Genomic DNA, 11,705 nt, shown 5'->3' with positions numbered 1-11,705 from the left:
TAAAAACTACTAATGAAAGGTAGATAAACTACATCTTCAAGGCATATAATAAAGTAAATCTGTACAAAAGTTAAAATTCACATATTCCTTGTTCATTCAAAGCTTACTCATTCCTTAATAAAAATCTCAACTACTGCCACATCCAAAAAAGTCTTCCCTGATTATTTTTGTATAAATAGGTACAAGTTTTTGTTTTTATTACAATCTGTTTTGTATTCTCTAAATATTTCATGCATAGAATCTTTTCTCCTTAATTTACTTGCAAACTGCTCAGGGGAAGGGTATGCATGACATTTTAAAACTTCCTGATACCTAATTAAGATGTTATAAATTCATGCTTTGAAATCCTTCCTCTTTGATCCAACATATGGCAAATAGCAGATAAAATATAAAAGATACTATTAAATAACTTCAAAGTACTAAATGTATTGATAGACCAGAAATGGAATGAAATGCAAAATGTTAAGAGAAACCAATATTACACGTCTGTTGGAATCTGAGACTGGAAGCATGAAAATGTAAAGCAAAAGCTTTCAATAGAGTAATTATTTCATTTTAATAAAATGAAGATTCTAATAGAAGCAAAACAATATGAAGAATGTGTATTACTTAATGGAGCCTTGAAATACACAAAGCAGAAACAAGCCAAATTTAAAGAAAACTGACAAATCTGGAAATACCATGCACAATCTTAACCTTTTTACCATAAATATATAAATAAAACAGAGAAAATATTAGCAAGTATATGGAGATATTTAACAAAACAATAAGCTTGCTCACGTATGTTGATAATGTATATATAAAAATAATATATATCATAAAATAGATCACATAGCAGATCACAAATAGTATTTCAAAATATATCAAAGAATTGATGTAACACAGACCGCCTAGTGTGACCGTTGGTTAAAATATTGTATACTGAGGTTAACTCCCACAGCACTAGCTTTCTACTGGGCACATAGTAAGCACTAACACATTGGATAACCTGAACTGGTGTCCTAAAAAATACATTACATTCTAGATTTCAATTTTTGCTCTTTTCTGTATATGTAGCTTAAAAACTCTGTCAACTCTTAAGAGTCTTAAAAAAGCCAGTAGAAGAAAAAACAATTGAGAAAACTAAACTAAACTAGTTTTTCACAATACAAAAAAGCTATATGCTTTCATTTTTATGTTTTTCAATTGTACTGAAAGTTTGGGAAGCAGCTACAATTCAAAGTAACTCAACTATTTCAAAGTTATAACTGACCAAGATGTTCTTAATTATTAATATTAATTTTTTCAATATAATATTTATGTATTTTTGTATTCATCTGTTCAATAAAAAATTTATCCATTTTGCTATATTATTAAAAGGAAATAAAACTTGGTTAGCCATCATGAAACAAGATGATAGCTAGTAAATGTTTCAGAATATATGCCGTTTGGACACTTAAAAAAATTATCTTACGTGGTTAAAGTTTACAGATATAAGTATTCTAGGAGAAAAAGAAAAGTTGGCTTTTTTAAAAGAAGGAAATATTTTATCTGTAATATTTATATTGGAGAGATATCATATCTATACCAACATTATTTGATGTGTGGTTAACATCATTTTACCTTTATACATATCTGCCAATGACAGATCATCAACATAATTATTGTCCTACTTTGGTACTTTTTATTGTAAGAAATAGAGGCTCACTCAGACACCACAAGAATAAATCTGCACCTTCATTTCTCCCTTCCTAAACTCCATTATCAAAGGTAGATACACATTTGACTCACTATTTTTAATGTAATGTTTTTAATGTAAGGATGCATGTCAACTGAACTCAAATTGTAACTGGAAAAACCTTGGAACTAAAACTGCTCTAGGGAATGACAGTTTTTTCTATCCGATTTTTGTGATCCTCCTAGTAACTTACTGTTCAGGATAGTTCTGCTTTCTTAGTACGTGCTTCATTCTTCTGTCTTTATTTTCTCTTAACCAACTTCTCTGGTTGGTTATAGGTAGTGTTTCCTCAATGACTACACTCACAGTGAATAATTAGGAAGAAAGAAAACAGAGAGAGAGAGAGAGAGAGAGAGAGAGAGAGAGAGAGAGAGAGAGAGAGAGAGAGAGAGAGAGAGGGAGAGAGAGAGAAATAAGAAAGGGAAAGAAAGGCAGGCAGTAAAGTGTTTTAAGAATTAATTGAGAAAATAAAGTGGTTATATCTGTGTGTCATATATGTGTTCAATAAATGGTAGTTAAAACTAGCAGCTCTATTATAATTTTACTTTCTATGGAAATATTCTCATGATAGTTACACTTTGACAAACAGAATATGGGCTTTTGTTATGTCTGATTTTGAGAAGCATTGCCAATAAGACTATATTCTAAGTGTTTTATTAAGTGTTTCAATTTTACAAGTATACTACATTTTGTCTAAGAAAAAAAATTCACCATGAAGAATGACCAAAGAGAAAAGTGATAATATTTGTTCAAAGTGTTACCATTTATATATATAGGGCATTTACTGAGGCATTTAAAAATGTGTTTTTTATCACCCATTCCATTTAAAAAATGAACAAACCCTAAAAAGTCTTGTTGAAGATTTCAAATGCTAGTTTACGAAAGTTTTGTTGAATTTCTACTGCACTGATTTTCTTTTACTTGATCGCTTTATGAATGCTTGGATTTATACAAAGCACTAAACTCCCTAGAATACTTATTTCAACATATAATATGCATGTTCCCTAGTATAAAAAACCTAATCTGTTCTGCAGGCCAAATATTTCTTTCGCAATATTTAAAAAGAGAAAGCCATTCACCCCCAAGAATCCTTTGATGAGAAAGGTAACTACCAACTCAATATAGATATTCCCAAACCAAAATTAAATAAAAATTAAAGGCATTTTGTAAAAATGAAATAGGAAAAACTTTATTAAGCAACATCACTCTCCATCTTCAAATACCGTTTTCATTAATTCAAAATTTATACACCTTGGTTTAAAAATTCCCTCCTTTACATTTTCATGCACAATTATTGGTGATTTCTTTAAATGGAAATGTTATAAATTACTTATTCCCAAGATGAATATTTTGCTAGTTAATCTGAAAGCTAGAAAGTTATTGGAAGGAAAAGTAAGAGACAACTGAGATTAAGTCAGTTTACATCATCAAAAATTTTAGCATGGCTTTCTAAAATTTTGGTGATTTTAATCATTTATATGACACCTTAATGTGATGGCAAGAAGTATAAAATTGAAACTACAAAACTGAGTTCCAAATTTGCTTAGAGACATGACATTGTTGACTGTGGATCTTTCAAAAATGTGTTTTTGTTGCATGAAGAACACATCCCTTCCAAAAAATAAGTGAAAAAATATGATTATAATAAAATTAAAAGAACATTGTCAAGACGTCGAACTAAATTTAGAACCAGAAATAATTGAGAGAGGGGGGATAAAAAACAATAGTAAGAAGAAAAAGTATGTATCACATAATGCAAATTTTAAAAATTTCACTTTAACAAAATAAAGCTAGTATTGTCTATTTTAATAGTAATGGACTGCTTAATAAATACCAGGTAACATACCTGACACACATTGCTCTGTTTATTTCAAATAGTCATTCTCTCAAATGGGTATGAAAATTATCCACATTTTAGATTTTAAAAACTAGGTTTCATGTGGGCTAATAAATTAACTATATTATATATTTTATCCTGTCTTTTCACTCAACTTCATATTGTAAGCATTTCCCAAGTCACTAAACTGTACTTTAAAATGGTTAAAGACACAGAATGTGCCATCTAATTATGTAATGATTATGTAAACAGACCATGTTATAGTCATCCAACCCCGTTATTGAATACTCACCAGTATTGATAACTTAATTGTTTAAACATTGATAATTATATAGATATCATGCAAAATTCAAATTAGAAAAATAATCATATTATTGAAACACATTTTATTTTTAAAATTTATTTCCCATTAATTTTTTTAAAATTAAAGTTTATTGGGGTGGCGATTGTTAGTAAAGTTACATAGGTTTTAGGTGTACAATTCTGTAATACATCACCTATAAATCCCATTGTGTGTTTACCATCCAGAGTCAGTTCTCTTTCCATCACCATATATTTGATCCCTTTTACCCTGGACTGCCACCCCCTCCCCCCTTCCCCTCTGATAACCACTAAACTATTGTTGTTTCTATGAGTTTTTGTTTCTTTGTTTGTCTTGTTCTTTTGTTGTTTTAAGTTTTATATACCACGTATCAGTGAAATCATCTACCCAAAGAATCTGAAATCATTCCGTAAAGATATGTGTACTCCAATGTTCATTGCTGCTTTATTAACGGTAGCCAAGACATGGAAAACAACCAAAGTGTCCTTCAACAGATGACTGGATAAAGAACGTGTGGTATATATACACAATGGAATACTATTCTGCCGTAAGAAAAGATGAAATAGTGCCATTTGCAACAACATGGATGGATATTGAGATTATTATGCTAAGCAAAATAAGTCCGAGAGAAAAAGTCGAGAACCAAAAAGTAATTTTTTAAATCTTTAAGTCCCCAATAAATCAGTATTATGAAATACAATTATTCTTAGTCAGCTACTTTTATTAATTTTAGAATGATTTTCTTTCCATGGTCACTAAAACAATAGTTTTGTAAACAAGTATGATCTTTCCATTTGCCCACTCCTACACACCACTCCAGAACATTTACAATTGGCCAATTAGGTCCAAATTTCCGGCACACATACATCTTGGAAAATCTGCACCCTGATCTCTCCCACCCCAAATCTCATCATCAAAGGCAGATACAAATTTGATTCACTATTGAAGTTGATAATGACACAGCTCCTTGGGAACATCCCTCAAATGATCCTTTAACTGTGGGACATCCCCAATGATACCCAGTTGATCCTCACCCCCAGCAGATCCCTTGGATTTCAGAAATCCCTGAGGCTTTAAAGGTTAGGCTGTGGACACTGATAAAATGAAGAGGTGAGAAAATAGAGAGGTACCACATCTTTGACTTTTTCAAAAGGACTGTGGGGCATTTTCTACCCATCTTAGAATTGACAGGATTTATGTCTGCTAGAACATTCTAAAAAAAGCCTTGACCCCAAATACCAACCACATACAAACACTTCTGTTGTATAAACCCAGAGGCAGCTAATATTTTTTAATGATGACAAAAGCATGTAGAAACAATTACATTTATTTTCAATCACAGTTTACACCAAACTAATTGAAAGTAAAACTAATTAAACAAGAAAACATCAATTAGATATCCATTCTCTCTCGTACAATTATATTGTTTTATTGCCCATGTTTCATAATTGTTGCCAAGCAGCTTTTAAATCCTATCATTAGTTATCCAGAGAAAGACACTGAGAAGCACTTTATGTTTTGGACTCCATGGTGTTTTGCTAGGTATGTTGCTGCTCAAATTAGGTCTTTTTTACATATAGGTGTTGTTGATACATTTTATTTTTAAAACATCCTGACCTATTAGAAACATTTGAGCTCATGGAGATTTAATTCCTGAAATTAATAATTGTGAGTACTAGGTTTATACAATAGCCAACTCTAAACCTGTTACCATAAACACCACTTCCCTACTCTCCTCAAACAAGAGAGACAAGTTTAAAAACAAATTGGTTTTTATTTGCATTTCTCTGATGGTTAGTGAGGTTGAGCATTTCTTCATATGTCTGTTTGCCATCTGTATGTCCTTTTCAGGAAAAACTGAGGGTTGCTAGATGGGCGGGGGGGGTGGGGGGTGGGGGGGAGGGTGAGGGGATTGGAGGGCAGTCGGTGACCACAGGATGGCCACGGGGTTTGAAAATTAATCTGGGGAACGTAATTTGGTGGTTACCAGAGCGTAAGGGTGTTGGGGGGTGGGGGATGAGGGTGAGGGGGATCAAATGTATGGTGATGGAAGGGGAGCTGACTCTGGGTGGTGAACACACAGTGTGATTTATGGATGATGTGATACAGAATTGCACAACTGAAATCTATGTAATTCTACTAACAATTGTCACCCCAATAAATTAAAAATAAATTAAAAAAAAAAACAAAAAAAAAACACAAATTGGTTTCAATGGTAGAAGCAGCCAAAATCATGCCATTTAAAGGCATTATTGAGAACACAGGTATAAAAGGAACAAGGTGTCTGTGAAAGTGGCCTCTAGCTCTTTAAACACATTCAACTTTTTCCTCAACCTTCCTCCCACCCTCCACTTTCTGGCACTAGCTAGCTATCATTAGGTATAAATTTAATTGCTGAACACTCTTTTTAAAAATAATATTTCCAAGTAACAAGAACTTATATGTTGTTTCATACAGAAGTTGTACTGGATGTGTAATTCCATATACAATATGGAATTTGTCTGGTGGAGGACTTTTTCTCATTCTTCAGAGCCCTACTCCTTTTGATATATCTTTTCCCTTATTTAGCGTAATAATAATCTAATCCTATCCATAATGAAATTCTACTTCACTTTTGTTAGTACATCATAGACCTTCATACCCATTGTCTGCATTTTCATAGTGACAAACTCATTAGTATTTATAATGGTCCTGAGAGAAATTCTAAGAATTACTTTAAACATCTTAAGATCATGAAAGGCTCAGAAAGCTTATATCTACTCCCAGCCTCACAAGACGGGAAAACGTGTGAGAGATGACAAAATCCTTTCTATCACATTTCCTTTCTATTACGGCTCCCATAAACCTGTCCTAACAACCATATTCCCATTGATTTCTCCTGGATTTTCTCCATATTTATGCGAAGGACACATGATTTAGCTCTTGAAGACTAGATTGCATTGCCCTGTAAAGAAGTCTCTGGTGTTTTACCTCATAAACTAGATTTTAAACTCTTCAAAGACAAACATCATCTGTGCCAGCCCTTTAACACTACATTGTGTATGAGTGAACAGGGGTGGAGGTGTGAGAATGACATTCCTTCGCCTAACAGAATCTCTATTGCTCTTTGCAGATCTAGATCTTCAACTAGATCTTTTTTATCCCCCTTCCTTCCGCCATCGCCGCCCACTCGGGTTTAAGTTGTTGTTTCTCACTCTAGTTGTGTAGGACACAGCTCCCTGTCCCATGCTGGTGTTATTATGAGCCTTGAGCTACCCTCCCACCACGGCTGAGGCAGTTGGTCACCAGTCGTTGGTCAGCCGCTCATAGCAGCTCATGGCAGCTCAGGTCCAGGTAGAGCTGTTAAACTAAATCTTGCCTCTGCTTCCTACTATAATTTTGGTTTCCGTTTTTGATAGGTTTTTGGTTATTCGCTCTGACTCTGAGATCCAGAGTCCAATCTCATACCTGTTCACCTGCTATGGTTCAACTACCCAGCAATAAGCTTTGATGTTTTGTCCATTTGCCTGTGATGACACTTACTTGGAGTCTTAGGCTTTTAGGTTTAGTCACACCTTCAGACTGAGGTCACACATTGAGACTGAGCTGATGGCATAACTATGTACCCTTTTTGGACATGCTGTCTAGAAAGACTTTTTCTTCCTTGACCAACTTTGGTACATGATCTGTGCATTCGTGCAGCAAGCTTAGGGCTGAGAAAACAGACATGTAGTAAGGCCTCTACTTACAGAAACTCCATATTCCTTCCTACTGTGGGTTCCATAGCTGCCCATGATGTCCCGTTTTCTTCTACAGCCATTAAACATTTCTAGTTTTCTCGCACTTCCCCTAAGAAATTGAAAGGAGGAAATGTGTCAGATGTATCTTTGTAGCAGAATGTCAATTTGTGAATTAATTGTTGGTACATTGTTGGTATTATTTAATTTGTAAAACTAGGTATTTGTGGGGCAGATAAGTGTTCTAAGAAAACATTTGACAAAAAAAAAAAAACTAAAAGAACATGTTTAGAACTATCAAAGCGCATCATATTTGTTTTGCCTGTTGGGAGAAGATCAACTTCTTTTGCCCAGAACAGGTCTCTACCACCCAGAGGTAAAATGGCTGGTCCGACACAGCAAACTGGAAACAAATTTGAGTTGTACTGAAAAGGGGTTAATTGTTCAAATTCTCCATTGGTCATTGTTAGCTACACTAAGAAAGACTATCTATCTAGTTAAATACATGATTGATATTGAAAAGTCTTTGTCATAATAGCCAAGAGTACTGTTATGATAAATTCGACTAGGTTTCAGAGTGCAAGTTCACACCTAGCCAGCAGGATTCCAAAAAGAGTAGAAAGTTGTATAAAAATTGCAGTTACATTGAAACTCTCGTAAATACCAGTTTACAATAGATTTATTTGGCAGAAAGTCTCTTCTTAAAATAGTATTTCAGCTGAGATGATGCGTTTTTAGTCTGTAGCCCCCAGTAAGTTCTTTCTAGTCACCAAAAAGATATTTGATACAAGCAGACTACCTAATTCTTAAGGATAATGAGTCCAATTTTCTTCTCTTGTAGGAGGATACTGAGAGCATTTGACATACTCTCTCCATGTTATAACCATATAGTCTTATATTTCACAATATGAAAAATCACTGAAAGGGTAAAATCCTTGTGCAGCATTGGATGTAAACTCCCCCTGTAAAATAGGAAATTTTATTATGGCTGGTTTGTCATACTCATGATGTGGCTATATAGGTTTTGGGACACCACTCTCCCTCCCCCCCAAAAACGTACTACACGTTTTGAATACTGATTACCAAGAGATGTGCACTCTAGACATCCTAAAAATACCGCCAACTCTAATCCCTTTTCCAGAGCACCACCGTTCTCGAGCCCCACTGCAGGCTCCAGTGTTGGCCTCCAAGGAAAGAAAATAAAGGATCGAAACCACAGCTCCTGAAGCAAGAGTGGAATTTTCCGTCGTGCGCAGATCCGTGGCCTCGAGACTGATCCGCACGGGGCCACGGCCAGCACAACCGCCGGGACACCCACGCCATTCACTCCGGCATTCCAGTCACCACGAGGCAGAGGCGGGCCCGCGGGCTCCGGGTCCCTGCAGACCGCGCTGCGGCGCTGACGTCTCCTCAGGGCCGGGGCGTTGCCGCTGCGCATGCGCGCGGGGCCCTGAGCGGCGCGCGGCCTGGGCTCAGCGGCTGCCCCTCGCGCTTGCGTCTCCGGCGTCTCCTTCCGGCCGCCACCACCGAGGCCGGTCGGGTGTGCACCGCCATGTCGCAGGACTGCGGACCCAAGTACCAGAGCGGAGACCTCGTGTTCGCCAAGCTCAAGGGCTATGCCCACTGGCCGGCCAGGATCGAGCACATGGCCCGGCCCAACCGCTATCAAGTGTTCTTCTTTGGGACCCACGAGACGGCCCTCCTGGGTCCCAAACAGCTCTTCCCGTACGAGGAGACCAAGGAGAGGTTCGGCAAGCCCAACAAACGGAGGGGCTTCAGTGAGGGGCTGTGGGAAATCGAGAACAACCCCGGCGTTCAGGCCTGTGACTATGAAGTTGCCCAAGAGAAAAGCAGCGCCGAGGGGCCCAGGCCGAAGCCACAGGCCGAGGCCTCGGCGGCCACCGAGGCCCAGCAGAGCGGCCCCCATTGCGGAGACGAGCCCGGGGAGCTGGGTGTCGACGAGCCGGCACCGGAGCAGGATGAGAAGGGAGCCCTGAAGAGGAGCGTGGAGGAGCTGCTGGAGGACCTGCTGGAGGACGTCCCCAAACGCCGCAAGGAGGCCGACCCGGAAGGCGAGGAGGAGGCGGCGGCTGCCTGCGAGGCGGAGAGGCTGCTCCTGGTGGAGGCGTCCGAGTCGGGGCCTGCCTGCGAGGTGCCTCGGGAGGAGCTGGAGCCCCAGGAAGAGGCTGCTGAGGAGAAGGAGGCTGAGGTCCCGGGGGTCGGAGACAGCGAGAGCCCGTAGTCGCCAAAGTGTCAAGAAGAGCCCCGCCCGTCCCCCCGTGCGGCCTGACTGTTAAGGAGAAACAGGCCGTGGCCTGTGAACTGGGACCATCTCCCTGCCCCCATCAGCCACCCCCCTACCCTCTCTCTCCCCTGCTTTGTACCCGGCCGTGAGGTCCCTGGATGGGCTGGCCACCTGCCCCTTACCTCTGCCCCATGCGCTGGGACCCCAGTCCGGGCCTCTGCTCCCTGGGATGAGATGAGGCCACCGTTTCCCTTCTTGCCTGGAACTGTTGCTCAAGTCTTCTGTTGGGGCCTGGACTGGCGGTTCCCACTTCCCAACACCCCTCTCTCCCTCCCCCAGGTCTTCTGGACCTCTGCCTTGGAAGCAGAGGCAGGAGTGGAAGGGGTGAGGATGCCGGGAGCAGGGGAGACATCTAGAAGATAGAGGACTGGAAGGAGCAATCCTCATACCGGGGTGGGGGAGGATGGCAGGAGAGGGACATCTTCCTGTGCTCCTGTCCACTCCTGTACTTACTATACCAGCTGCCTAGAGTCGGAAAGTGGGGCAGCTTGTGGGGGAGGGTCTCCCTTCCAAAAATCCTTTTGCCAAGACCCAGGGAGTTTTGAGAGTTGTGCTTTTTCATCAAATGATTTGGCGGATTCCAACTTGTTTGTGAGATCAGAAGGCTTAGCTTTGCCCAGTTTCTTGGACGGGAAATGGTGAGAAGAATCCGTCCCCATTTAGATCTCTGGGGCCACAGGGGATGTTCTGGAATGACCCCTGGCCTCCCCTTTTCCTCTCCCCACAGCCTCAAGGCCACCCTACAGTCATATACATCGCCCAGACAAAAGACAAGGAGCATAGCTTAAGAAACCTTTTTAATAAAAGGAATATTTTTGCAAATTAAGAACTATCCCCGGGTATACCTCTACTGGGCTCCTAGCTCTCCCATTGTTACCCCCTTTTCCTAGATGAACTAGGAGGTTTCCTTACTGTTTATGGTTTCATGCCTTTCTTTTTGTAGTTAAGGCTTTGGTGGTCCTTTGCAGTGTCATTTCCGATCCGCATCCCCAACCTGGTGCCCTCAATATTGTCACCAGACCTGATACCTAACCTGCTGAGAAGATGGATATAGGTGGCCCCTCCTAATCTCTTCCTAGTGGTCTCTCTTCATTGTTTGCCTCTTTTATCCCTGACCTCCCTTGGGCTCTGATGAAAAATTGTTGACTAGCTAGCTTTGGCAATTTAGATCTGAATTATTTCAGTTCTAGGAAATAAAACCCGTTGATTAAACAAATCTCAGGTCTGTTCCTTTGTGTTCTGAATAAGTAACCATTAAATGAAATGCTCCTGTGGTTTTCTATCCATCCTGTGTTAAAAAACAATAATTTGTAATGTACAGGGATATTTTAAAATCACCCTTGATAAACCTTTGTTATCTTAAGGTCTCTACACTTCACGTATAGCAGTCACTGCCACTGATTGGAATAAATGGAAATAAGTCAACTTAAAATATTTGAATGATGACAAACTGAGACAACTGAGTTTCTAATAATTTACATGTTTTGCCAAACAATGCATCTAGGGGAAAAATAAGGTCCTTTTTGTTGTTGCTTTTCCAGATTTCAACACTTCTCTCTTTCCTCCAACACTTTTTACATTAAAAAAAGTCAGTTGCTTTATATTTCCAGTTCTTAAAATGTGTAGTATTTACAGGATATTTTGTGCCTTGTCAGTGGCGTAGTGTGAATATCTGGGCATATTTAAATATACTTAATGATAATCATATGCTGGGTTCCTGGTTCTGTATACATCACTGGTGCATGCATGCAGAGGCTTAGTAAGTACTGGAGTCCTCATAGAACATGCCAGGTGAGGTTGGCAACTGA

The 11,705-nt window shown here is 39.2% G+C and overlaps 1 protein-coding gene across 1 annotated transcript; it reads left to right on the top strand.

Annotated features, from left to right (window-relative positions):
• The first annotated feature begins 1,783 nt into the window (after nucleotides 1-1,783).
• HDGFL1 (HDGF like 1) lies at nucleotides 1,784-9,834 on the top strand. Its single transcript, XM_033114505.1, has 4 exons — nucleotides 1,784-1,794; nucleotides 3,819-3,848; nucleotides 7,275-7,339; nucleotides 8,933-9,834. The coding sequence occupies exons 1-4, from the start codon at nucleotides 1,784-1,786 to the stop codon at nucleotides 9,832-9,834; spliced, it is 1,008 nt and encodes a 335-aa protein (XP_032970396.1).
• Nucleotides 9,835-11,705: the final 1,871 nt, after the last annotated feature.

Source organism: Rhinolophus ferrumequinum, chromosome 9 (genome assembly GCF_004115265.2).
Source record: "Rhinolophus ferrumequinum isolate MPI-CBG mRhiFer1 chromosome 9, mRhiFer1_v1.p, whole genome shotgun sequence".
Lineage (NCBI taxonomy): Eukaryota > Metazoa > Chordata > Mammalia > Chiroptera > Rhinolophidae > Rhinolophus > Rhinolophus ferrumequinum.
Note: the sequence above shows the minus strand (reverse complement) of the source record. Positions and strands in the feature narration are given on the sequence as shown.

Bases quoted from the DNA above. Each gene is read 5' to 3' on its own strand.
- HDGFL1 (XM_033114505.1), top strand. The intron at 3,849-7,274 runs GTATTGATAACT...CGTTTTTGATAG, and splicing joins CCGTTATTGAATACTCACCA to GTTTTTGGTTATTCGCTCTG. The intron at 7,340-8,932 runs GTTCAACTACCC...CCGGCATTCCAG, and splicing joins ATACCTGTTCACCTGCTATG to TCACCACGAGGCAGAGGCGG.